The 26,921-nt window shown below is 41.4% G+C and overlaps 3 protein-coding genes and 1 long non-coding RNA gene across 4 annotated transcripts; 1 reads left to right on the forward strand and 3 right to left on the reverse strand.

Annotated features, from left to right (window-relative positions):
- Positions 1-455: 455 nt before the first annotated feature.
- On the reverse strand, positions 456-4,305 carry tmem185 (transmembrane protein 185). Its single transcript, XM_029139008.3, has 7 exons — positions 4,110-4,305; positions 3,156-3,332; positions 2,731-2,938; positions 2,338-2,421; positions 1,962-2,138; positions 1,280-1,412; positions 456-1,176 (listed from the first exon to the last, which is right to left on the reverse strand). Exons 1-7 carry the CDS (start codon positions 4,145-4,147, stop codon positions 926-928), a joined length of 1,068 nt encoding a protein of 355 aa, XP_028994841.1. The 5' UTR covers positions 4,148-4,305; the 3' UTR covers positions 456-925.
- A 153-nt stretch (positions 4,306-4,458) lies between these two features.
- LOC114867063 (uncharacterized) lies at positions 4,459-14,978 on the reverse strand. Its single transcript, XM_055502468.1, has 9 exons — positions 14,608-14,978; positions 14,171-14,239; positions 13,651-13,753; positions 12,770-13,069; positions 12,429-12,689; positions 11,805-11,954; positions 6,659-6,958; positions 6,318-6,578; positions 4,459-6,103 (listed from the first exon to the last, which is right to left on the reverse strand). The coding sequence occupies exons 3-9, from the start codon at positions 13,679-13,681 to the stop codon at positions 5,952-5,954; spliced, it is 1,455 nt and encodes a 484-aa protein (XP_055358443.1). The 5' UTR covers positions 13,682-13,753; positions 14,171-14,239; positions 14,608-14,978; the 3' UTR covers positions 4,459-5,951.
- A 3,449-nt stretch (positions 14,979-18,427) lies between these two features.
- LOC114866290 (butyrophilin subfamily 2 member A2-like) lies at positions 18,428-24,325 on the reverse strand. The gene is made up of 6 exons (XM_029168068.3): positions 24,117-24,325; positions 21,498-21,836; positions 21,106-21,319; positions 20,856-20,923; positions 20,653-20,745; positions 18,428-20,370 (listed from the first exon to the last, which is right to left on the reverse strand). Exons 1-6 carry the CDS (start codon positions 24,271-24,273, stop codon positions 19,706-19,708), a joined length of 1,536 nt encoding a protein of 511 aa, XP_029023901.1. The 5' UTR covers positions 24,274-24,325; the 3' UTR covers positions 18,428-19,705.
- LOC129603258 (uncharacterized) lies at positions 22,368-25,863 on the forward strand. The gene is made up of 2 exons (XR_008692997.1): positions 22,368-22,551; positions 24,636-25,863. It is a non-coding gene; the product is annotated as an uncharacterized LOC129603258 (long non-coding RNA).
- Positions 25,864-26,921: the final 1,058 nt, after the last annotated feature.

Consider the following 26,921-nt stretch of genomic DNA (forward strand, 5'->3'; position numbering starts at 1 on the left):
AAACGCATTGGGTGGGTTTTACTTCCAGTACTAGGACTATAGTTAGAAACAGATGAAGTAGTCTACATTTACTGTTGGTCATTTGGTTTTACTGTTCAAAGCTTCATTATTTTCTTTTTGATAACCCTGAGTCTATCCATTAAAATGACAACAAGATAGAGTAGAGACTTTTTCCCTGTAGGAAGAGTCATAGAAAAGCTGCAAAGGTTAATGTTGAGACCTTTACAGAAAAGTGACCAAGATGCTCACAAATGTGAGCAACTCGTCGGGGGTTTTACACCACAGTTGCTTTAGACAGGTATCACTTCACAGTAAATATGAAACAAAGGAATCAAGTCCTTAAAACTCTCAATATACATGTGAGTGCTGTTTTAAGACAGACCTGAAAAACAATTCAGAGCCTCCCATAACTTCATTCGCTCCACTTGTCAAAAGTAAGAACAAGAGCCAACAGATGTAAAACAATCCCTGTTTTAATCTACAGTCTCTTTAAATGGTCCCCATCCCAAAGCAAGACAAGAGTCATCTTTAGCTGAGTCTGTGTCTCAATCATGTCAGAAAAAGAGTTTAGGTGAGAAGTGAATTAGACACACTTCCACTGTCAGTTTTCTTAAAATGTGCATTTTTAAAATGGAAGAAAAAAAACAATAAGGAACACAGTGAAAATTTAGAGGTGAAAACTACCAGTTCAATAATTTTCACCTCAAGAGAACTCAGCAAGGGGGTCTTTACTTCAAAACAGTCAGAGAAAGCAATGTGAGGATTCTGCATCCGTTAGTCCCCACCAGACTGGCACTAATGAGTACTCTGCTACTCTGGTAGAGTTCACAAGTTTTTCATGTCAGAAGAGTAAACCTAAATGCAGCATCCTCTGCTGTTTCAGTCTTATGGGTTATCTAACCAGCTTATCGGCCCATATATAAAGTTAATCCGGCATGTCGATGCAGAGTTTGGGCGGTGGGACAAAGTACTTCCCGGGGCTCTGTGTTATCACCACACCAGTCTTCTTATGGAACACGGGGGCAATCTTTGGTGGAGGCTCTGGAGCAGGCAGATCCTCAGCTGCCTCAAGGTCCTCGCTGCGCTGCAGGTCGTAGGACACGTTGCCGTACTCTCGCAGGAAAGGGAGGAGCTCCAGCAGAAAGTGACAGAAGTCCTTACGAATGCCGAACCACCCTGCAGAAACACCGGAACCCACATGTCAATGCTGGGACCAAAGCTCAAAAAAATAAGCAGCAATGGATATATTATACATTTATTTATTTTATAGCCTACTCACAGTGGTTTCCTCCCTTCTGGCCAAAGGTGGTGGCCATGAGTGTGAGCAGAGAGAGCCACAGGGGCACGAACACGCACACATAGCTCAGACTGACCGTGTAACTGTGGCCATCCAGCTTGTGTACCAGCAGGATCTAATGAGACATGTTCATGTTGTGAGTGAAGGGCTACAACAAAACAACAAAGTTTAACAAAGACGACATCACAGATTGTACGTAATTTACACTTTGTCCTGAAACAAGCAAACATGTTTTGTTTTGATCCATTTTGTCAACTGTGCCACCTTGCTCATTGTAAGTTACCACTAAAGGGCATCCATCCTCTAGGCCAGAGTGTGCTGGTCCTCTATCCCTGCCCTACACACTGGATCATTACATGAATGAGGTGGGTTTAGTCATTCAGAAGCCAGAATGCAGGAATTATTGGAAAGAAAGAGTTTGAGGTGGTAACTATGGTAACCCTGTTCTCTACAGTTTAAACACACTTTAAAATGACTTGATATTTCAGGTAAATAGGTAAAGTTCTGATTCATTTAGTAGAGAGGCCATATTTTATGTGACAATTATAATGTCATATACCTGTTGTTTTCTATGTATATTATATTATTATATTTCCTACATTTTCAAACTATTTTCTCTGTAACAGAGAAAACAAAACAATAAACACTGATTGTTAAAACTTACTTCAAAGATGAGAAGGGGTACAACAATGGTCATCCAGCTGATTGCCATGGTAATGTGTGTTCGCCGTTGTTCTGCAATGATGTCAATGGAGCGGAGGAAAAGGACAGACCAGATAATGTAGTAGAGGACAACAAGGCACAGGAAGGACATCAGGATCCAAAGTGGGACACACACCACCTGCAGACAATGCAAAGAGCATAAAAGAAGACTGTAGGACTCTTATATTTGATCAGGTTTGATTAACATATTTTAAGAATGCAAGAATGTTCAGTAAAATAACAAGCAGTGCACAATAAACAGTGCATTTGGAATTGTAGTGTTTGAAAAACATGCAATGACTAATTTCTTATGTATGTTTTCATTGACTGCATCTCACCAGCCAAAGCCAGCTGATGATCCCATCCAGCTTCAAAGCAATAAAGATGAACTGGAGAATGTTAACTGAACACAACACCTCCAGCTGAAAGAGACAGAAATGATGGGAACAAAAGTTCAACACTCAACACATGAAAAATCACAGTTGTCAACTGAAGTGATGGGTTTCACCTAATTGATTGACATTTTGAATTCAGACCAAATAAAAAACAAATATAAATTCTTAAATTCTGCATTTTGGCATATGACAATGCTTACGTTATGCACACAAAAGGTCAGTAAGGCTTGTGCATCAGTCAGTAAGATGTCACTATTTACTGTAAATGAATACCACCACTAGGACAGAGAAAATTCTGAAAATATGTGTGATGAAGTTACACGTCAGATTCTTTACCTCGAGGGAACGGTCGTGTCGAAATCCCCAGACACAGGCTGCTACAGACACTGGCGATACGAAGAAGAGAGGCATGAAGACAAGAAGACAGTAGTAGGTGCCCCTCTCCACGCGGTCGCAGACCAACACCTCAAACATCAGCAACAGCACATGGAGTCCAACTGCAATGAGCATGGCTTTGAACTCCACACAGGTCTCCCCTTCAGCCCTAACAAAGAACATACAATCTCATCATCATCAGTCAACATCAACATCAGTCTCCACACTGGCCAACAATTTCACCTGAATTTATTTCAAGATTTAAGACCATTCTGGATTTATTGTTATTGCAGTATGCTATTATGAGTTCAATATGTTCTCCTCATGCTGAGACTGCCCGACAGTATAAATAAATAATAATAATAATAATAATAAATAAATCCTACCTGTACTGGGGGTTGTGGGCCCAGACTCCAGTGCCCACAGAAGCCCCGATGATGACCAGCAGCTTCCACAGCCATATTGGGGTGAACACGGCCCAGTAGCTCCACTGGATGACTCCATCCAGTCTCAAGGAGAGCAAGACGGAGAAGAGCAGCAGACAGGAGTAGATCAGGAACTTACTACAAAAGAAGACAAGGAAACACTTAAACTTACACCAACTATACGCAAAGACAAAGAAGATATATGTTTATAGCATAGTAATAGCACCTTAGGAATCTTAAAACAATTAAAAAGAGTAATTTTAATTACTTTTGTCTGTTAACTCAGCAGTTACCTGCTTGTGCACAAACTTATACTTACTTAAATCCTATATAAGAATTAATTCCCTGACCTTTCACATTATTCAGATTGTACTGTATAAATAATTAATACTATTTATTATCAGCATATCATAAATAACTGGTGTCAGCCTTTCATGTTTATTATTTTTCCTTCACTCATTATTTTGTGCTTGATATACAATTATTAAAAGGTTTACTGTTTATCTGTGTTAATTGTGTTTATTTGAACTATAAACATATAGGCTTGTGGACTTTTATGGACATCATAATAATCAAATCCAATGTCAGAGTGAATAAATTGTACTAAACGAAACAGCTGTAGCTACTTCAGTCAACATAACTCCACATCTTAGCTAAACACTGTTTAGCTAACGCTAGCGTGTTACCAGGCCTTGTTTAGACACATAGCTTTACGTTAATTTCGTTTCAGCAGCTGTACTCGTGGTTAACGGGCAGGTTGTGCTATATATTTGTACTGGCACCACAAGTCCATACATAAAGTTATGTGGGTTTAAAGTACTAAGTTTCAGCACTTGGTCGTAAAACTGCTACAAGCGTTAGCCAAATAGTCAAGCTAACGAGTTAGCTTAGCTATTGGGTCGTCGCTAGCGTTACCTGGGATTGAAGTCCTGAAAGAGTCCTCTTAGATTCATGGCGTCACAATGGCTGGTTGGTCTGATGACATCAGTTTACTGATCTGTGGGGTAAATTACCGTTTAACATGTATGCTACACATTGTAATCGTAGTGGTAGTTGCGTTTTTGCTGCTCAGTTTCATTACAAGCCCTTTGCTTGCCTGTGTGGTTTATTTTTCTGACGAACTCGGAAGTCACGTGACCGCACGAAGACCGACGAACAATTTCCGTAAAAAACAAAACATGAAGCAAACAAAGAAAACGGAGAGGTGACTTTTGAAATAGACTTTATTTTCATAATTCCCACAGATCCTGAACTGTCACTGCTCATTAACATAACACGTTTAACTTAAAACTACAGAAAATAAATAATGTACCTTCATGCACAGGTTTAATGCTCCTGAGAACTTTGCAGCTTTTCCTTTTTTGCTTTTCGTTCGACAGCTCATGTTCGATAAGTCTCGTCTTTGGTTTCTAAAGCGTGATCTTCACCACTTGCTCAAGGCCTGGTGGAATCTCCTCCATTTCTCCCATAGTGTCAGTAAAGTGTGTCACAACTGAGAATCAGAACATGACAAAAAGTCACGTATTGTTTAACTGACTGATGTGGGTGCATGTAAACGATGAGTGTCTGAGAGTGTGACAGCAGGTGGGTGGAAGTTATATGTCACATAGTCAGACCACCAGACTGAATACTTCTAATGATGTGTTTAGGAATTATAGATGGCAAAATATAGTATTACTTATACAGTCTGGTTATGATCAAGGACAGCGGACAGAAATCAAATCCTTTTAGAACCTACTTGCCATTTCCATGTCTATAAAAGACATGCTCCAGATTTGGTAACTCGTGCAAACGTGTAGTTTTCAGTTGAACTGGAAATTCTTGTTTCTGTTTTCTTTGAAAGCATACAAAAATAAAAAAAGCACATATTATTTAATCATTCAATCTTTATTTATAAAGCACTTTTTATACATAAAAATGCAGCACAAAGTGCTTCACAGATACCCTCCCTAAAAAAGGGTAAAAGAAAATAAAGGTTAAAAAATAAACAATAATAATAGGTAGAAGAATTGAGAGAATACATAAAAACACCAATAAACGACACAGCACAACAGCAATCATATATATTGGAGAGGCTAATAACAGGAACGGACAATATTAGAAACGATCTTAAAGAAAACACTTTAGAAATATATAGAAGCAAAAAGTTAAACATCGCAAGTTATTAAAATCTTATCTTAATCTTAATAAAATAATTTAAGTTTAACTAAAATAATATATTTAAATCTTGTAAAAATTAAAGATTAGCTAAAAGCCATATAAAACAGGTAATTTTCCATAGCCAGGGCCACAATGCTGGAAATACGCTTCATCGTGAGTTTTAGTTCTAACTTCAGCAATATTAGAGAGAGTCCTACCAGTAGACCTGAAGGTTCTACAAGGCACATAGGGGTCAGGAAGTGCTGATAAATAGCTAGGGCTAAAACCACGAAGCCCTACTATGACCCTTAAAGACCAGTAAAAGAATCTTAAAATTCATTATAAAACACAGCCAATGCCGAGACTTTGCAACTGGAGTGATGTGTTCTTTCTTTCTGGCCCTTGTCACTACTTGATCTGTGTTGGTGTTCAGCTCAAAAAAAACAACAACATATAACTGAATATAAATTATGAAAATAACAATTTAAATTACACATTATTTATGCAAGAAATCATTTTATGTAATTATTCACATATTCTGTAATATCTGAAAGGTTAATGATAACACATGTACAGTAAATGCCCGATCATTTAAATCATTACTTTGTTGACCTAATCTCATCTCAGATGAACAGGATTCCTACCTCTGCTCCACTTTCTGTACATTATCACACACACTACAAGGATCAGCTTGTAAATGACGATCAGTATAATGATAGCAATCACCCTGGGCAGAGACAGGAGATGAAGAGAAGCAGGTGCAGCGTTCACTGCAAGAGGTCAGAAAAGATATATGTCAGCTTTAATAAATCTCTTGCAGTTGTATTTCTTCTACTTTAGCTATAGAATAATCTCATATCAAGTCATTTCTAACAAATGTGTGCAAAAATAAAAGTAATGTGCATATCTGCAAGCTGAACTGTTTTCCTATTTCACTGAGCTAAAATCACATCAAACAAGCGTTCTGCCTTCAGATGAACCCACCTTTACTGGTCACAGAGAGCCAGCTCTGTGGCGACTCCACCCCTGTGGGGTGTCCACACTTGTAGAAACCTTCATCAGCTTTCGACACCGCAGAGAAGGTGATGTTGCGTGCGTTTCCGATGAAAACGTCGTTTTTGAAAAAGTTTGCAGAAAAATTATTTGAGGTTTTGTGTTTGAACTCTTCTTTGTGATGACAGGAAAGCGTCACCGTGTCTCCTTCAGTCACAGGGAGTGCAGGGCTCTCCAGGATCACAGTGCTAGCTGAAGTAAAGACATCTGTCACACTTACAATTTGCACATTTCTAACATTTTTATATCAATCAAACAAATAAATGCAATACCACTGATGGTGACTTTGAGGGTGTTACTGGACTCCCCAGACTCAGACTCACACCAGTACATGCCACTGTCTGCTGGATAAGGGTCTTCCATTGTGCAGGAGGACTTGTTCGATTCTTCCCAGCTGCTGCATGACTCAGACATCTTTTTTGAGGTGTTTCTCTTCAGCGTCCAGGACTCCAAGTTGCTGGACTTCCCAGCGACCACGCAGCTCAGAGTCACAGACTGATGCAAGAAGAACTGGGACCTGTTGGGATTGACGTGGAGTCTGGCTGCTTGAAGTTCCAACACACAATAAAGCACTGAAATGTAGGAAGGAATGTTAAGCTGTTAGGAAGAGTTGTGGCTCAAAGATGCTATGACTTTGAGCCTTCAGTGGAATTGTTTTAAAGGGAAAGAGTGGAAACTGTAGTACTATACACTAGTCAGCTGATCGATAAACGCCTTGGGCACTAACATCAGAGAACCTGGTCAACTGTAAAGGAGTATAATTCAACATTTAACAACTGGAAATAGTTAAATGCACCTAATGACATGTCTTTTGATTGCAGAGAACCCAGCAAGCAAGTGACAACATTACCTACTGCCTGTGGTTTCCTTCATACCAAAGAACCACAGTTTATGATGTAAGTAACACCTCTGTTTTTTATTGCTACAGCAAACACGTTTCAAACATGATCATACACGAAGCTTCATCTGTATATATACACACACACACACACACACACACACACACACACACACACACACACACACACACACACACACACACACACACACACACACACACACACACACACACACACACACACACACACACACACATTTTTAAATCACAACTGCATTAAAACTGTAAATGGATTAAAGGAGACTAGAGGTGGGAACAATAAAGAGCAGCCAACAGTAGTTTCTGAAAATAAATAAAAAAAAGGAGAATTGCTCACAAAGCGTCAGGCAGCGAGAATGGAGCTCCATCCTGTGTCAAGGAGTCACATCTTCTTTCATAGGAACAAAGGCTTTAAACCTGTCTGCCCACATCCTGACATCACAGGAAAAGAAGACACCCTATTAAAACAGACTGGGGCTGTTTTCAATGTGGTTTAGATTCAAATGCATTTCATGCTGTTTTAGTCAGGTGGACTCACACGCCCACTGCACATTTAGCTCGGTTCATTTCAGAAGATCTTAAATCTACTGGATTTAAGTCTTTATGATCCTAGTCACTGTTTACGAAGTACTGTTTTTGCATAGGCTCATTTAAACAATGTCACAGCTGCCTTTATGTTTGTCTTTCACATGAGAAACATGGGGAATATTAAGAAGAAAGTAAAGATGTGGATGTATTAGCAAACCTACATGTTTAAAGTTCTTTGTTTAATAAATGTTGTTATTATTTGGAGCCTGAGTGAGCCTGTCTGCATCTGTCCTCTCCACGTCAGATTTGCTCATCAGCCCTTGCCACAGTGGAAAGCCTTACGTGGCCAAACTTGAAAAACCGAACAGGATTACACCGTTACACCCAAGTTATCATGCATGTGTGTTTAGCACTGCAGGTTTTTACCACATAAATCTCACTCGCTCTCTATTACTTTGTCCTCATCAGGTTTGTGGCATTCGTAGGTCTATACTTGACCTGACTGAATAGATTCAATTCAAGAATCTGTGCTTTAATGTTCACCAGAAACTAAACGGTGAACAACATGCAGTTTCTCTCACCTACACAATGGAAAAAGCTTCAATACACAAATTAGCACAGGAAATGAACCTGCAAAGAAGAAAGACTAACTAACTAAAGAAAAACTATCTACAAACTATCTACTCTGGGTCATATGAAACATAATGTTAAATAAAATAGAAAGGCAATTCATCTGTGCTGACTACTTAATATCAGCCTTATTAATATACATTAAGCTAAATTGCAGCCTTCTCATGATTCCTGAAAAAATAAACTTGTGCACATCTGCCCCCTCATTGCAGCATCTCTGTTAATTTGCATTTGAATGTTGAACATTATATATTTTAATTCTTGGCCATAGACTTTATTGAATATTTCACAGAACAATACACAAGGCACTGCCATTGATTGTATGAGGTGATTCATTTGTTCAGCCTAAACAAACAAACTTGCATAAAATGTTGCTGGACAAACAACAACGCAACAATCCAACACAAATATAAATTTGCCATTGTTACAGCTGAAGCTTATTAGAATAGTCCAGGCACAGAAAATGAAATATAAACAACAATTTTTTTTGTAACACTTTTGTCCAGGGAAGAGGTCCATTGCAGAATTGCAGTCAATTTACAACATAAAAAAGTGAAGGTGCAATTTTTCCATTACCTTCCAACAAGTCACAAACCAGAAAAATACTGCACCTTCAAAACTGTTTATATGTAGTTCTGTTTTCATAATGCGAGTAGTCCTCTCCCTAGTTTGCTGTTTTCCTGTGAGGGTTTTGTTAATTGGCTTTTGCAGCCTTTTGTTGCCGCCCACAGGCAGCGCAGCCCCAGGGCTTGTTGAAGCCTCTGGACCCAGCCGACCCTTTGTGTTTTTTTGGACGCACAAATGATGCTCAGCCGGAACCGTCTTTACAGCAGCTGTCTGCTCCCACTTCAAGCATGTTATTCAGCATTATTTGTTTCTTGTTTGGAAATCATGTACTAAGATGCCATTTTTTTGTTTGTTTTTTAAATGAAGATATGAAATAATTCTATCTAAAATACAATGACTTAAATTATATTATTGTATATATTACGTCATCAAATCAGTGTCAGCTGAGTCTGTCAACTAGGTTGCCTGTAGGGAGTTTTTGGTCCAGCAGGTGTCAGTATTCAGTGACACAGTATCAACAAAGTATCAATACAGTTTTGCAATGTGCTTCATGGCGCCTCATCTACTCATCACTACCTGCCTCCACCACCTCAATTTATGCTGCCGGCTCCTATTGCCCAAGCCAGAGAGCAGCTAAGAGCAATGTCTCCTGATGCACCTCTTATTGCATATCATTTCAGAGCATTGCTCCCCCATCCATGCCCCCACTCAAAGTTTAGCTTCAGCTGTTCAGATCCCTGCTCAAACTTTAGCCTCGGCCTCAATCCCAGGTCTTCAACCTCCTGTCTTCACTCCAACATATCAGGATGACTGTGACCTGACTAGCACCTCCTAGCGGCCATGGTCTGCAAATGACCAGGTGATAAATCCAGGACCCTTCTAGATCTAGGGGCTACTAGATCAGCACTAATTGAAAGACAATCATTTCCTTATTTCAGGAGGGATGAGACTCGGTAGTTTGCTATGATCAATATGGCTTTGTAGAACTTGCTACCCGCTGATCAGTGTTGCCAGATGGGAAATACAGAAATATGGTACTGTCGCCTTATAATTATCGTATTTTGACCCAAACTATCGTGTGAAATAAAAACAACTTTAAAAATCACAGTGCATTTAGTGTACCTATGTCTATTTAACAACTCCTTTATTCTTTTTCGGAGCTAAGACTTGATGTCTTGTCCTTGTTTTCATTTACATGTTTTTTAACACTGTGATGCCCGACACTACTGAACACCGCAGCAGCGGCAAAAGGATTCGGACCTCATTCAACAGGTTGAATTCGTCTCTAAATCATAGCGTTCAACACCTCTACAGGCCGATAAAGCTGCTTATTTTACTCACCGGTCTCTGCTTCACCTAAGTCTTTTCTTTTACTAGTTAACTTCGGTTCTGAACTCACGTTTGCCAATTTTTGCTCTTGTTGCGACGCTAGATGGACGGCGCATCTGTGCAAACACACGCGAGCAGATCGTCGAACCAATCAGCAGCGCCGCTGATGTGATTGACAGAGGGGAGGAGCCAACCAGGTATGAGTGAAAACAGTGAGGTCCGAGTCAATCAAAACATGACGAACAAGGGGGTGGGTGCATGGAAACGATGAGTGTCTGAGACTGTGACAGCAGGTGGGTGGAAGTTATATGTCACATAGTCAGACCACCAGACTGGATACTTCTAATGATGTGTTTAGGAATTATAGATGGCAAAATATAGTATTACTTATACAGTCTGGCTAATTGTGACGGTTTTTACAAAAAACAGTAAAACCATATTTAGTTTGCTTCTGCTGTAAACAAAATGTATGGAAATGTGAAAAAAACTTTAAATAAAAACAGACACACAGACATTTTCTAAAAAGCATCGTGGACGCTGGTGCACTGAGACTCAGTAATTAGTGAATTTTCATTACTTTGGCAAGTTCATTTAATTATATTTGTCGCAGTTTTACAAGAGAGTCACGTCTGTTAAACAAACAAAATCATGGTTTGAGCTCATGAGTCTCATCTCTTCCTGTTTCTTTCAGTTCTCTGCTCGTGTTGTTTTAGTTAGCACTGAGGTGTTCAGTAGTAGTAGTAGAATATTTTCAAAAAGCTTGATGTCATTTGGAGCTGATGGTTAGGAGAAAAAATTTAGTCCTTTTAGAGCCCACTTGCTATTTTCATGTCTCTAAAAAAATGGAAATACATATATTTTTTTTTTAACGGAAATATTTTTTTAGACTGCAAACTTGGTGACTCATGTTTACGTGTAGGTTTCAACTGTACTGGAAATTCCTACACATTTTATTTAAAAACAATATGAACAAAAATAACAAAAACACATATTACTGACACTGTTTTATATACAGTTGAAATTTCTACATACTTTACACAGACTAAACGTAAAACTTTACAATGACATCAGTGAATTGCCTTATATTTAGCACCAGAATCTAAGAACTTGTTTGAAAATATCCTAATACTTTAAAGTGCCAACTAATTTCTAGGCATTTATAAAAATACATTTTCAAAAAAGAAAAAACAAAAGTTTCATTCAAAAAAGAATGAAACTTTTATAGTATTGCTTTATTTAATCAGAAGACAATAAAATGTTGGTGCTTCTGCTCAGAAAAGAAGAATATACATTAAATATAATAAAAGAGTACAAAACAATATGTACCTAATACATTACAACATAAATTATGAAAATAATAATTTAAATTATACATTACTTCTTCAAGACATAACATCACATAATCATCCACAAATTCTGTAATATCTCAAAGGTCATTGATTGCGCACATAAATGTTTCAAATGGTAACTTTTGCTGAAATAATCTCATCTCAGATAAACAGGATTCCTACCTCTGCTCCACTTTCTGTACATTTTTACACACACTATGAGGATCAGCTTGTAAATGACGATCAGTATAATGATAGCAATCACCCTGGGCAGAGACAGGAGATGAAGAGAAGCAGGTGGAGCGTTCACTGCAAGAGGTCAGAAACGATACATGTCAGCTTCAATGGACTTCTCACTCCTGTATTTATTCCTCTGTAGCTATAGAACAAACTGATATCAAGTCATTTCTCACAAGTGTGTTCAATAAATAATGTGCATATCTACAAGCCTTTGTTTTAGTAGTTAGTTACTAGTTGTTTCTTTCCTATTAATCATCTCAAAACCACATCAATTTATCCTGTGCTCTTTCAGATGAGGCCACCCTGAGGGTAAAACAAGAGGAAACCAGACAGTTCAGCTCCATACATGATCAGCTACAAAACATCATTCTAACATTTAAGGGCCAGTAAAATAATCACATCATTTACATTTGTGTGCAAGTCCTTAAATAAGCTAATTGAAGTACTTTTGTACTGCATGTACTTTCTATACATTTTGCACTCTGCCTCATTCACTGAGCTAAAATCACATGAAACAAGCGTTCTGCCTTCAGATGAACCCACCTTTACTGGTCACAGAGAGCCAGCTCTGTGGCGACTCCACCCCTGTGGGGTGTCCACACTTGTAGAAACCTTCATCAGCTTTCGACGCCGCAGAGAAGGTGATGTTGCGTGCGTTTCCGATGAAAACGCCGTTTTTGAAAAAGTTTGCAGAAAAATTATTCAAGGTTTTGTGTTTGAACTCTTCTTTGTGATGACAGGAAAGCGTCACCGTGTCTCCTTCAGTCACAGGGAGTGCAGGGCTCTCCAGGATCACAGTGCTAGCTGAAGTAAAGACATCTGTCACACTTACAATTTGCACATTTCTAACATTTTTATATCAATCAAACAAATCAATGCAATACCACTGATGGTGACATTGAGGGTGTTACTGGACTCCCCAGACTCAGACTCACACCAGTACATGCCACTGTCTGCTGGATAAGCATTTTCAATTTTGCAGGAGGACTTGTTTGACACTCCCCATCTGCTGCACGGCACATCGATCTGGTTTGAGGTGTTTCTCTTCAGCGTCCAGGAGTCCCAGTTGCTGGACTTTTCAGCGACCACGCAGCTCAGAGTCACAGACTCGTACCAGAAGAACTGGGACGTGTTGGGATGGACGTGGAGTCTGGCTGCTTGAAGTTCCAACACACAATAAAGCACTGAAATGTAGGAAGGAATGTTAAGCTGTTAGGAAGACGTGCGTGCTCTGATTTTGAGCCTTCACTTGGAGCGTTTTGAAGGGAAGGAGAGGAGACGTATTAATTTCTGTTCAGCCTGTTCAGCCTGGAACAATAAAATGCACCTAATGACACGTTTTTTTATTGTGAGGAACCCAGCTATATAAGCAGGTGACAACATTACCCGCTGCCTGACTGTACTGTAAGACCTCTACTGTAAAAAGTTTCAAATTTTACACGTAATGACACTGTAGACTTAATTCATGTAACAGTATTATATATATTATTGACATATTATAAAATAGAATAAAGATAAGTCAGTTGTTTTTGACTAGGAGGCAAGTTCGCTTATAAATGATCCATCTTTTCTATATTATGAAAGATTATTTGCAGCCTGGTTGAGTGGATTCATTTCAGCCTGTGTTTCATGCACAGGCTGAAATGAATCCTCATGTTCCTCATTTTTAATTCACAACTGCATTGTAACTGTAAATGGAGGTGGGAACATTAAAGAGCAGCCAACAGTAGTTTCTAAAAATAAGTAAGAAAGAAGAATTGCTCACAAAGCGTCAGGCAGCGAGAATGGAGCTCCATCCTGTGTCAAGGAGTCACTTCTTCTTTCTTAGGAACAAAGGTTTTAAACCTGTTGTCTGCCCACATCCTGTCCTGACATCACAGAAAAAAACAATGTGGTTTAGCTTAAATCGCTGATTTGATCTCATGCTGTTTTAGTCAAAAGGTGGACTCACACGCCCACTGCACATTTAGCTCGGCTTATTTTAGAAGATCCTAAATCTACTGGATTTAAGTCTTTATGATCCTAGTCACTGTTTACAAAGTACTGTTTATGCATAGGCTCATTTAAACAATATCACAGCTGCCTTCATGTTTGTCTTTCACATGGGAAACATGGGAGAAGAAGAAATTAAACATGTGGATGTATTAGCAAACCTACATGTTTAAATTCCACCAGCTTAAAACTTTAGACACAAGACTAAAAAAAACGAAAGGAAAAACACCCACCCACGTTATAACGTCTGTGTGTTTAGCACCGCAGGTTTTTACCACACAATTCTCACTCACTTTCTATCACTTTGCCCTCATCAGGGTTGCAGCATTGCATCAATACACAAACTAGCACAGGAAAGGAAGCTGCAAAGAAGAAAGACAAAAGTCAAACTAACACAGACGATTCATTGTTAATGACATACATTTAATACACATCTCAATGGAGTTTAGGCCAAAATTCATTCACCTTTTAAAACAAAAAGCTCCTAGCATTTCTTAGTGTGACCTCTGACATAAAGGGATATTCTCAGATAACTAAAATCACTGGGTCCAAAAGCTTCAGATTAACAATAAGAGAAGGTTAACTGACTGGTTTAGTGTGAAATGCAGCTGGATGTTCTTCCTCTGTCCTCTAGCGTACATTCTGTAGACCGTCAGTACAGCAGAAGTCTAACCCACAGAAGAAGGAGAGGAAACCATCTCAAGTACAAATCAAAAAGGTGTGTACTTACATTAGTCAATGAGTCGACAGGTCTGCTGATAAACAGCAGCTTCAGGCCTCCTTCAGATCATCTACTGTATCGGAGCAGAGAAGTGCTCCCCCCACTGCCTGCGATTTAACCCAACCCACCGAATCACATGTTCAAAAAATGTTGTGATGAGTTTGCTCTGCTCCTGTCATACAACAGATTCTACTTTGCTCTATTCTGTGTTCTATAATGTTACTAAAAACCTTAAACAACAATGTTCAAGAACATCAGCTGCGTCCTAGGAGCTGCACTGTAGGCGGTGGCCTTTTAGTGAGCAGCAGTGAGAACAGAGCTCCTACTCTGGGCCATCTGAATATTGTTAAAATAGAAAGACCGCTCATCGGTGCTGACGACCTAATATCATAACAAACTTATTAACATAAGCTAAATGGCAGCCCTGAAAAACAAACTTGTGCACATCTGCCCCCTAATGGCAGCACCTCTGTCAATTAGCATTTTATCACCATTTTCTTGGATATTTTACAGAACATTACATAGGGCACTGCCAATGATTTGATTTTTTTATGACCATCACATTCCAACTGATTTGTTAATCTAGCCACAGGGGTTGCAAGCCAGTGACTGTGTCGCAGCCCGGGGTAACATTGACAACAACCACTGATGCTGTTAACCGACTGGGTGCCGGTGGAAATTGGACTACTGTTGGTCGAAGAAGGAGAGGAGGCAGAAGGGTATTTGTACAGAGAGAGAAGAGGAAAGGCAGGAGCATAGAACTGAGAATATGGACTTTTAATGTTGGCACAATGACAGGGAAAAGCAGAGCGCTGGCAGACATGATGGAGAGAAGAAAGATGGATGTACTGTGTGTGCAGGAGATGAGGTGGTAGGGCAACAAAGCACATAGTATTGGAGGAGGATACAAACTGTTCTACCATAGTGGATAGGAAGAGAAACGGTAGGAGTGATGCTGAAGGGGAAGTTTGTGAACAATGTTCTAGAGGTGAGAGAGTCTCAGACAGGGTGATGAGCCTTAAGCTAGAAATCGAAGGGGTGATGGTGAATGCAGTCAGTGGGTATGCTCCACAAGTTTGCTGCGAGTTAGAAGAGAAGGAGAGATTGTGAGGTGACTTTAATGAGGTCATAGAGAGTATGCACAGAGGAAAGAGGGTAGTGGTTGGAGCAGACTTCAGTGGGCATGTTGGTGAGGAGAACAGAGGCGATGAGGAGATGATGGGCAGGTTTGGTGTAAAGGAAAGGAACCTAGAAGGACAGATGGCTAAGAAGGTGGAAATGGCTGTAGTCAATATTTACTTCCAGAAGAGAAAGGGACACAAAGTGACGTTCAAGAGTGAAGGTATGAGCACGCAGGTGGACTACATCCAATGTAGATAAGGTCTTTGAGGGAGGTTAGTGACTGCAAAGTGGTGGTGGATGAGAGTGCAGCCAGACAGCGCCACATGGTGGTGTGTAAGATGACTCTGGTGGTCAGGAAAAAGAAGAGAGGAAGGACAGAAAAGAAGACTAGGTGGAGGAAGCTAAAGAATGAACACACTTGTGAGTAATTCAGGCAGAAGCTGGTGGTCAGGAAGAGCTTCCAGATGACTGGAAAACTACAGCAGAAGTTACCAGGGAAACAGGTAGCAAGGTAGGGTGCTGGGTGTCTCATCTGGATGGAGGAAAGAAGATAAAGGCACTTGGTGGTGGAATGAGGAAGTACGTGACTGCATTCAGAGGAAGAGGTTGGCTAAAAGGAAGTGGGAGAAAGGACTGAGGAAAGTAGACAGGAGTACACGAAGGCGCAGCACAGAGCCAAACAGAAAGCTTACGATGAGCTGTATGACAGGTTAGACATGGAGGAAGGAGAGAATGACTTGTACAGGCTAGCCAGACAGAGAGATAGGGACGGGAAGGATGTGCAACAGATTAGGGTGATTAAAGACAGTGATTGAAAGGTGCTAACAACCCAGGAGAGTGTGCAGAGAAGATGGAAGGAGTATTTTGAGGAGAATGACGTGGACGTTGTGGAGCAGGAAATAGCAGAGATTAGAAAGGATGAGGTGAGGAAAGCTCTGAGAAGGATGAAGAGTGGAAAGGCTGTTGGTCCTGATGATGTACCTGTAGAGGTGTGGACGTGTCTAGGAGAGACAGCAGTGGAGTTTCTAACTAGCTTGTTCAACAGGATTCTACAGAGTGAGAAGATGCCTGGGGAACAGAGGCGAAGCGTTCTGGTGCCGGTGTCAATGCTGATGGAAAAGTACAGAGATGATTAGAAGGAGCTGCACTGTGTCTTTGTGGATGTGGAGAAGGCGTATGACAGGGTGGAGGGAGGAGCTCTGGTACTGGATGAAGTTGTCGGGAGTGTCAGAGAAGTTCGTCAGAGTAGTCCAGGACATGTATGAGAGGAGCAGACGGGGGTGAGATGTGCTGTAGGTCAGACAGAGGAGTTCAAGGTGGAGGTGGGACGACAGCAAGGAGCAGCTTTGAGTCCATTCTCGTTTGCTACGCTGATGGACAGGCTGACAGACAAGGTCACACAGGAATCTCCCTGGACAATGATGTTTGATCTGCAGTGAGAGTAGAGAGCAGGTGGAGGAACAGCTGGAGAGGTGGAGGTTTGCTCTGGACAGAAGAGGCATGAAGGTCAGTGGTAGTAAGACAGAATACTGTCACAATCCGGGGTTTTCATGTCTGCATTTCCTGGTTTATTTTGTTGTCCCACTTTACGTCCATTTCATTCAGCTGTATTCAATTCTGTATTAAAACGCTACGCCATTGAGTGTACCAGTGCTGACGTACCCGGACTGTGCTGGCGTTCGCATCCTCCACGACCGGCTGTGCTCAAGGCTCGCGAAGTTAGAGCGCGTCACGCCCGCCTATGCACCGGCCCCTCAGACTACGCCAGCCTCGGTCGCCCCACCGATGTCCTCGGTTTCTGCAGGATCACCTGTCCCTGCTCCCGCACCAGGTCAGTCCGCAGTTTCTGTCTCAGTTCCCGCTCCTATCAGTTCCTGTTCCCGCTCAGCCACGTCTAACCCCTGCTGCTGCACCATCCTGCCCAGCTCAAGCCCCAGTCCTGCCTGGTCCAGCTCCAGTTCAGATTCCAGCCCCATTGTCTAGCCAAGCTCCAGTCCTATGGGAGGATTTTTTTGCACCTGTGCAGCCCTGCTTGTCATGCCCCTGTCCCAGCACTCATCCCAAGTCGCAGCACCACAGTCTGCTCCATCCGCAGAACACCACTTCAATCGCGTCTCCTTAACTAGGTTTCTGCCCAGTCATGCTCCACTGCTGCCCAACCAAGCCTAGTCCCTGTCGACCCTGAAGAGGCAGTTCCAAGCCCTGTTGGTCCAGACGAGACCATTCTTGACCCTGTTCCCTGTGGTGTTCCTGCCCCCTTTGCTTCCATATCAGCTGCTGTTCCTGCCCTGCATCTGGTCCCTCGCCCGTCTGCGGCCAAGCAGCCTGGAGGCCCTGTTTTTGTTGTTGGGGTGGTTTTGGGGTGGTGGTTCTGGGAATTCGCCCTGGGGGGGTACTGTCACAATCCGGGGTTTTCATGTCTGCATTTCCTGGTTTATTTTATTGTATTAAAATAATATAAACAATCATGCAAATTTAGTTTGTACAGCAGAACAATTCAAACAAAAATCCCACAATCCTTTGCGTCATGTCATTGAATTCACCCGCAGGACCTTAGATCTTACAAAACTAAACAAATGAATGAAAAACATGAAGTAGCTACAAGTCCCATTATTTGAGCTGATGCTTCAAGTCCAAGAAAAATGAAACTGAAATGAAAACAACAATTTGTTTTTGTAACACATTTGTCCAGGGAAGAGGTCGAATGCAGCTTTGCAGTCAATTTAATGAACAAATAAGAAAATGTACTATTTTTACTTTACCCTCCAACAAACCAGCTGTAAGTAGTCTTGAGTCATGACATTATCACAAACCAGAGAAACTCTGCACTTCCAAACCTGTGTAAATGTAATTACAGATTCTAATGTTTGTAGTGCATTAAAAGACATTTTAGTAAAGTAGATCAACTATTATGAATTGCATATCAGGTACGTGTGTAGCTTTTAGTTCAGGATATGCCAATTTTTTTTTTTGCAAGTCAATTAAACTAAGCAGTGACATGTACTGTAAAAGTCAATTCATAAACAGGCAAAGCCAGCAAACTGTTGCCACCAGGGGGCGCCCTGAGAGCATTGTACTGAATGAAGAATGTTCACGTTACAACATAGGATGTTTAAACTTGATGTAGGACAGGGCGCAAGAAATTAGTTGTTTGTGTAAGGAGCTCAGTGTTGAACCTAACCAGCACATGATGACTGTTTTGGATAAGAAAAAGGACAGAGACACAATATTTCCCAATACAGAAACAAATAACTTTGACCTCACATCTAAAGTATTTATGTAGTATTACTCCTAAAACAATCATTAATTTACACAAACACACATCCTTGTATTTACATGGAAGTAGGGGCCTCCATTGACATAATGCCTTCCCTAAACCCTAACCCTAGGCGTCACAACACCCTGATATCACATCTTAACCCTCAAACAGGCCTTCAAATAAGTGAGGACTGGCCAAAACGCTGCGCACGTACGCACGTACGTATGTTAAGCAGCTTTAGAGGTTATTGTGGTTAGGGTTAGGGCTGGATAACGGGTGGGGGGTTCAGGTTACAGTTAGCTAACACAACACCGCTAGCTACTTGCTAAGTTATGCTCGCTAATAAATGAAAATCAAAACCTTCGATCCTCCCGTCGGAACAACAACCGCTCAACAGCGCCCCTACTGGCTCTGCTGGTTAAATCATCCGAGCCGTGATCAACCTTACGGATCAATGACGACGACCTACTGCACCTATTCACCGCTGCCAGCAGGTAGATGGGCACCTACCGGCCCATACGTATGGGCTGATAACCACTGATAATGACCATTGAGTGGCGTGATAATGTCCGAAGCCGCTCATTAATCAACCCAGAGTTCAGGGTCTAGCAGAGGGTTAAAAACCCTGCTTTCTGGAACACACCCCCGGTGACCAAGTCCAGGTCTGAAAGTGGTTCATCCACATCTTAGATCTCACAAACAGGCTTCCAGATCTCTGTTCTTTTACTATTTTTTGTTCTCTTGTGAAAGCAGCTTCTCTGACTCCTCACTTAAATTCTCCAAAACACTGAAGGGGTTATGAGAAAGATATGATAGTGGAGCTGAGAAGGTGTGTCTATGAGAGGAAATGGCTGCATTTAGAGGAGGATGAGAATGGGTCCTTGTATAGGAAACCGTGTTATCTGAATAGGAGGATGAAGATGAAGCAGATGCGTCGGTTCTATCGCTCATACAAAGAGCAGGGGAGCTTTTGCTGTGGCTGCTTGATTTGACCCGAGGCTCCACTGGTGTCTTTTGCCTCAGGACCCCAGCTTTTGAGTCTTTCCTTGCTCTGGCTTCTTGTGCTGAGTGCTTGCTGTGGGCTGAGGCTGGTGGCTCTGCACTGCTGACCTGAGGGCGCTGGTCCAGGGGGAGGCTAGCAGGCTTTGACATGTTTGGAGAGGATGTGGAGGGACCAGCGCTGATCGTAGGCTGATCCTGCTGCAGGACAGGACTGCGTCTAGATCCGAGTTCATCCACTTGTGCTGTCAGTCGGCGAATTGTCTCCTCTTTCTCAATAAGTTGGTTCTGCAGCTCCTGAACTTGTGTCTGAAGCCCAGCAGGTTCATTTACTGCCTGGTTGATGATTGGAAGGATTGGTTTGGATGTCCACCTGCATGTTTCTGTGTTCACTGAGTGAAAACAAAACAAAATGCTGTCAGTATCATTTATTACTGACATGTTAGGGATATTTATGTTCTATAAGTGCTAAAATGACAAAATACCAGTGTTATTTTACACTGTCATTCATTAATTAAATTACAGTGTATAATGAAAGAAGCAGATTGACTATGTTTGCATTTATAACTACTTTTAAATTCATTGACATTTATCATCATTTAAACCATGTCATGTAATTCCATATATTTTAATTTATCTCAGACTATTGTGTAAAAAGTTTTTTTTTAACTTACCATATTTTTTGCCTATAAAGACACATGAAAACCCTAAAATGACCAACAGAAGAGCAATGGCGAAGGGTATAATGCAGGAGGAAACACAGTCCCCTGAAATGATAAGAACACCATATGTAAATAACACAAACACCCACTGTTCACTTTATTAGGAACACCCGTAACATCTAATCCATTCATGAAACATTAAGGCTCCACTTTACCTCTTATGTAGTGAATCTCTGAGACTCTGGTCTTGTTCATCTGAGGCTCGTGAACTCTGCACGTGACCCTGTGGTGAAAACATGTTTAGGCAACATCTAAAACAAAACGCTCAGAGAGGAGGGAGAGAGTCATTTAGACTTTAGTCATGTGTTCAATCACCAACTCACTCCTCTCTCTGCATTAACACTAATCTGTTGCTACAGGTGGAGCAAACAAACAAGCATCATTTCATTAGAACTGAAGCTGAACCTGTTGGAGCCAGTGGGCACAGTCGCTCTCTTTGTGACGGTGAAGCATCCTCTGGGCTCTTGATGTCTCTTTAGGTTTTCACCACTGATGATGTTTCCCTGATCGTCTACAAATGTAACTTCAGGCTCCAGGAACCAGCAGCTCGTCTCACATTCCAGAGTCTGTGCACCGTCTGCACCTGAGACGACTGAGAGCTTTGGCTCAGAAAAGGCACCTGCAAAGACAGAAACGGAAAAACTGATCTTTAACTTTTACATCCAACATTTGTCCCAGAGACGATTCTTTCATTTTACCTTTACAAACGTAAAGGATTAAACTTTATTCCATACTCCTGTAGATGAAGTGAAAGTTTGTAACTCTTGGAAACTCTGTCTCTCAGTAGACAAACGTACCCACAACAAGCTCCAGCGTTTTGACAACGTTCCGACCTTTTCTCCCCTTGACAATCACACACTGGTATTTACCAGCATCCGTCAGCTGAACATCAGAAATCATCAGTGAGATGTTCCCATCTTTCAGTTCATTCATGATGAGGTTCGTCCTGTATCGGAAAGCTTCATTCTTCATGGCAAAGTCCTCACAACCGTCCCGGTAGAGGAACGCTACGTTTGAACCTTCCTTTGACCATTCCACCGTTGGCAGTTCACCTGAGACAGAGATGTTGCAGGGCAGAACCACTGTTTCACCCACGAAGGCTTGGATCTTCTGTGGGGCGTCCTGCAGGTTTGTTCCTAAGAAGGAAACATGAATGAGTTAGAAGAAAAATACTGTTAAATCACAAAAAAAAACATTTGCCATGTGAGGGTTGTAACATGGTATAAATGCAGGTCTCATCTTCAGTCCACCCACATGACTCACATTGAGTCCCAGCTCAAGCAGCAGAAGGAAGTGGAGCTGTGTTCTTCACCATTCTCCATTATTGCAAAAATCTACATCTCCACAGGCCCTGATGCACATGTTTAAACAAACTGTACTGAACTTTATTAACTGATCATTAGAGTTTTTCCATCCAACTCCTGCTTAGGTTGTAGTATTTGTGCCATAGTTACTCAGTAGTTAATTCATTTCTACAAGCTCTAAGTATTTATTGTATTAAATGAACTGACTGATTTCTTTTTCTGTTCATTATGTTTCTGCTGAAAAACATATGTCACTGAACTCATAACAACAAACTCAGTGATTCTAAAATTAATGGCACCATTTAGAGGGAATTGGTTCAGGCGTCAGGATCCTGGGCTGGCTCCTACCTCCACCCTGTTGTTTTTACCCTGGACCACACCTTCTCCCTCTCCCTGCCCCGCCTCTGCTTTAGACCACGCCCACTCCCCCTCGTTTCTGGCAATCAGCCCAACTCGCCACACCTGTATTTCCCCTCTGCCTCCCTTTAAAGACTCCTGCAGCCCAGCACTCAGGGCTGGGTCATTATCACCTCATCTCTCACATCAGGTCGGTTACTGCATTGGAATGTTGCCGGGTTCTGTTTCCGCTTAGTCACGCGTTGCTCGGCGTGTAAGACGTGCAAAGGCACCTATCTTTTAAATCCTGTTTTGCAGTAGCTGTGCTGTTCATGTCATGCCTAGAGATGTCGAAATCGAAGCCTCATGAATCACTGAGCAACTATGACGCAGTTGGTCTGAAATCGACACATTGCTCGACACCATTTGACACAGTCAGAACAGCGACATCTGCTGGTTGTGTGTGAGAACTGCATCAGAGCAGACTGACTATCAAACCCTCTCTGATACGTGGTTGTTCAGGATCACAGTCCATGTTTTATTGTCAAATAAAAGTTATTTAATCAAAGATGTGTAATTGTGTTTATCTGTGGATAATATTATATCAGTAGCCTTGATATGGTAAATATTTTTGATAGTTAGATGTTATTAAAGCTGTATTTGGTACTTCTGCAACTCTGTTTATTACTACATTGAGGAGACATGTTTGTCATTTAGTTAAGTCAAAGACTTTTATTTTATTTTTCCACAGAACATGACTTTAATCACATTCTCACCGCCTCTCCAGCTTTGGAGAAGAGCCGCTGATGTCTGACTAATATAGGTTGTAGTCTTTAATTACATTTTGAACTTGTCATAAATACATTGCAGATATCTGTAACGTAAACCTGTCTATCTTATAGATCATTTATCATCTTATAGATCATCTCCGGTCCGTTGCCACGTTTGTAAAGCTCTGACATATTAAAACAACCGTCCGTTCAAACTGCAGATAAGCCGCTCAGCCGTCACGTGACGTATCGACGCCGCTCGCTCTCATTGGTCACGTGATTTGGAACGCGCTCGAGATTCTGCTTGACGACACTTCCGCTTCAGAAGATCGATGCTGAGTCGAGTGGGAGGTCTCGAGTTGGACATCTCTAGTCATGCCTTAGCCTTAGACTTGTCGTTTTAATTTATTTTTAACACGGAACTTTAATCAAGATTTGTTGTTTGTGAGGGTGCAGAGCAAAATTATCTCAGTTGCAAAAATTCACAGCCTTTAATACAGCACATGTTCACCTGCAGTGTTCAGCCAGTGATACAGATACTTTAAAAACACTTCTACATCCTGCACTAAGTTGCTGATAGTTTAGCTATGCTCACGTCTACAGTAATTTAAGTTACTTTTAACCTACAAACACGTCTCGTCCACAGAATAGGATTTTTTTGTCTTTGTGGTTGTCACATTCTTCTCCGCCAGTGGAAACCCCAGTGGGATTGTTCAGAACCGCTTTCTGTCGCCTCTTTGGCGAACGACACTGGGCTAAATGTGTTATTTCTGTTTATTAGCTATGTTTGAGCGCATGCGCACACTGTGGTAGATGTACAGTTCACGTCGCTGATGATTCTTTTTAAATAGCCCAATAATTGATGCTATAAATGCCATATTTTCGCAAATCATCCATCTTTTAATTAAAGATTAAAGTCATCTAAAGATGTGCGGCACTTTGTGCACGCAGAGATAAAGGCAGAATAAGCAGGCATTACAGCGGCTGATCAGGGAAACACACATACCTGAACAAGACGTGACACGAAGGAACAGCAGGACGGAGAAAACGGCGAAGCGCCCGAGCGGAACTTTGTCAAAGACACGAGACAAGAATCCAACTTTGTTTGACTTCGCTGGTTTAGAAAGGTTCGAACCGCAAAGTTCAGAAGCGGCTCGATCCATTGCTGCGCGCGAGGCAATGGACTGCTCACGTTCAGTGCCGCGGTCTCTAATATAAGCGCCTGCGCCTGTGACGTCAGCGTAGTGACTACTGGTTACAGTAGTAACCAGTGTCAACACTGTCACTGTGTTATCAGGCTGAGCGGGTGTTGGTGAGATAAAGGCGTGTGGCTTTAGGCGTGCAATTATTCAGTTATTATTAGTTCAATTATGATTCTGACTGTGCGCATTTGTTTGAGATAAACTCGTAAATCACGGAAGATGGCGAACTGGATTAAACAGTGTGCACAAACCCCCACAGACTGACATTAACTACTGTACATATGGCCTGCACGTCTCAGTGTTGTTTTTCTCTCCATTTGCAGGTACAGAACGATGCGATGGTTGTGTTCTTTCTCACACACACAACCCTGGAGAGGACAGAGGAGGAAGAGAGAAAGGAAACAACACACAGCTGAAAAGGCTCACCAGAAAACACATCAGCTGCTGGAGACTTCACACCGTTTTAGGTTGTTGGTTTGAACCCTCAGTGAAAAGTCAAGGGTCGTTCCACCTTCTAGCGCTTGGGCTCATGAGTCTACTGTGAAACGGATTTAAATTTTTTGGAAACTACTACACTAAGGAGCAGCTTGAGTCATGTTTTGGCCCAGAATGGAATTTTGGAATGTTGCAGACTAACTGCTGCAGAGGCCAAAAAAACTGGCTCAGATCTAGAGTCTGTCTGTGGAAAGTACCCTGTGTTCTCTGTAACACACCTTCACTTCCACACCTGACATTTCACCAAACTCTTTACTAAACAGGTGGTGAAATGAGTTATTCAACAGTGCATATGTCACATAGGTTAATATGTGATCACATCTTTGGGCTTTTAATGTTAAAGGTGCAGCTTTTTTAACATGGACTGAATGACTGACTGCAAAGTTCGACAGAAAAACTCTTAAAACCTGCTGCACTGTGACCTGTTAATATGATGATATTACTTCATTTGTCATATGTCACAATGCTCACATCCTGTTGACTTGACACACACTTACTGCATTGTGCTTTATGTATTTCTGCCATATTCTACTGAAGAGCTGACTTGACCAGAAAAACACATCAGCTGGAAGTTAAATGTGCAAATCAGCACTAAAATACAAACGTCACACTACAGATGTTGAACGTGTCCTGTCCCTGTCAATAAATACATCAGCCTGTTACATATAATGGTTTGCTCTGGATAACATGTCTATAGCTCTACAGTAGCTACACTTTATGCAGTAATAGACATATTTCCAGTGACAGACGACATTAACTGTCTGTCTTGTCTGTCTGTTTTAGTCTCACCTTCAGTCAAATAAATCAATTAATCGTCAGGTTTGTTCTCAACTCTTTTTTCACTTTTCTCGCTTTTCTTGCAGAGGCAGCTACACACAGCGTTTACAGCATTCCAGAGGGGCTCAAACTGGGTTTCCCACCATAAACAGTGAGGAAGCAGTTTTATTTCAATGTTAGACGTTTTATTGGTAATATGCAGATGTACTTATACTGCATTTACAACATCTCAATAAAATCATTCTAATGTAACTTTTATTCAATAAATGATTCTAAAAATAAATTGGTAATTTTCTACTGAGCTGTTTGGTCTTTGTTCAGGTTTATTAAGTTTGGAAAACATTTACATCTGGATTTGGGGATTAAATGTTTAGCTTTACAACATGGTGGTTTAAATGGTCTTCACCGTATAAACAATGTTTATCTTCACTAGCACGTGCTGCTACAGCTCAGATTCCTTTGGGAGGTGTGGTTTGCGGTGCCGCCAGGTCCTGATGTGGTTGTTGTGACACGTGTGGTGAATGAATACCTTTGTGTGTCAGTAAACCACTAGGGCTGTGCCTAAAGCACACAATGCCCACATAATCTAAGTTAAGTGCCGTAAAAGTGCCGTTTTCACTCACCTACGTTATTCATTGTGAACACGTGACAAACTGTCCTGACAATACAAGTCCGTTTGGTCATTAGAACCACACATACACACGGTTTTGTGCATCTTCCACATTAATTTAGGATTTACTTCAAATGTCTTATAGTACATAGAAAACAAAGAGCAGGAAACTTAGAAGTAAAAGAAGGTTCACAGACATAAAAATGAATGCTCGTTCTATGATGGTTCCAGGAACACCTTGCTTCTCAGAGGCAAACCATCGAGGAACTTTTCTAAGACAGAGTCAGGAAAATATACAGTAGCAAAGAAATGAATAGGGAAGAGTTTTGATGAATATCATAAAGGAGAAAAAAGACAAACCATGACAACACAACGTGCAAAACATTGGCAACATACAGCGTGTAACAGAGAGCACAGTCAATTTACTTCCACTCTGGAGAAATGAGTCACTGTGTTTTAACCCATCTTCTGGGAAGCAGTGGGAGCACAGTCACACACCTAGTGTCAGGATCCTGAGCGGCTCCAGCCTTCCTGTTGTTGTTTTTACCCTGGACCACACCTTCTCCCTCTCCCTGCCCCGCCTCTGCTTTAGACCACGCCCACTCCCCCTCTTTTCTGGCAATCAGCCCAACTCGCCACACCTGTATTTCCCCTCTGCCTCCCTTTAAAGACTCCTGCAGCCCAGCACTCAGGGCTGGGTCATTATCACCTCATCGTGCCACGCTTC

The sequence above is a fragment of the Betta splendens genome, chromosome 2 (genome assembly GCF_900634795.4).
Source record: "Betta splendens chromosome 2, fBetSpl5.4, whole genome shotgun sequence".
Taxonomy (NCBI): Eukaryota; Metazoa; Chordata; class Actinopteri; order Anabantiformes; family Osphronemidae; genus Betta; species Betta splendens.

Bases quoted from the DNA above. Each gene is read 5' to 3' on its own strand.
- tmem185 (XM_029139008.3), bottom strand. From the start codon at position 4,147: ATGAATCTAAGAGGACTCTTTCAGGACTTCAATCCCAG. The intron at 2,422-2,730 runs GTAAAGAATCTG...TGTCTCTTTCAG, and splicing joins GACACGACCGTTCCCTCGAG to CTGGAGGTGTTGTGTTCAGT. The intron at 1,413-1,961 runs GTAAGTTTTAAC...ATGTCTCATTAG, and splicing joins TACCCCTTCTCATCTTTGAA to ATCCTGCTGGTACACAAGCT.
- LOC114867063 (XM_055502468.1), bottom strand. From the start codon at position 13,681: ATGGAGCTCCATTCTCGCTGCCTGACGCTTT. The intron at 11,955-12,428 runs GTGGGTTCATCT...GACCTCTTGCAG, and splicing joins GCTCTCTGTGACCAGTAAAG to TGAACGCTCCACCTGCTTCT. The intron at 6,579-6,658 runs GTATTGCATTTA...TCTTTACTTCAG, and splicing joins CCTCAAAGTCACCATCAGTG to CTAGCACTGTGATCCTGGAG.
- LOC114866290 (XM_029168068.3), bottom strand. From the start codon at position 24,273: ATGGATCGAGCCGCTTCTGAACTTTGCGGTTCGAACCTTTCTAAACCA. The intron at 21,837-24,116 runs GTATGTGTGTTT...TTTCCTTCTTAG, and splicing joins TCGTGTCACGTCTTGTTCAG to GAACAAACCTGCAGGACGCC. The intron at 20,746-20,855 runs GTAAAGTGGAGC...TTATCATTTCAG, and splicing joins AGAGATTCACTACATAAGAG to GGGACTGTGTTTCCTCCTGC.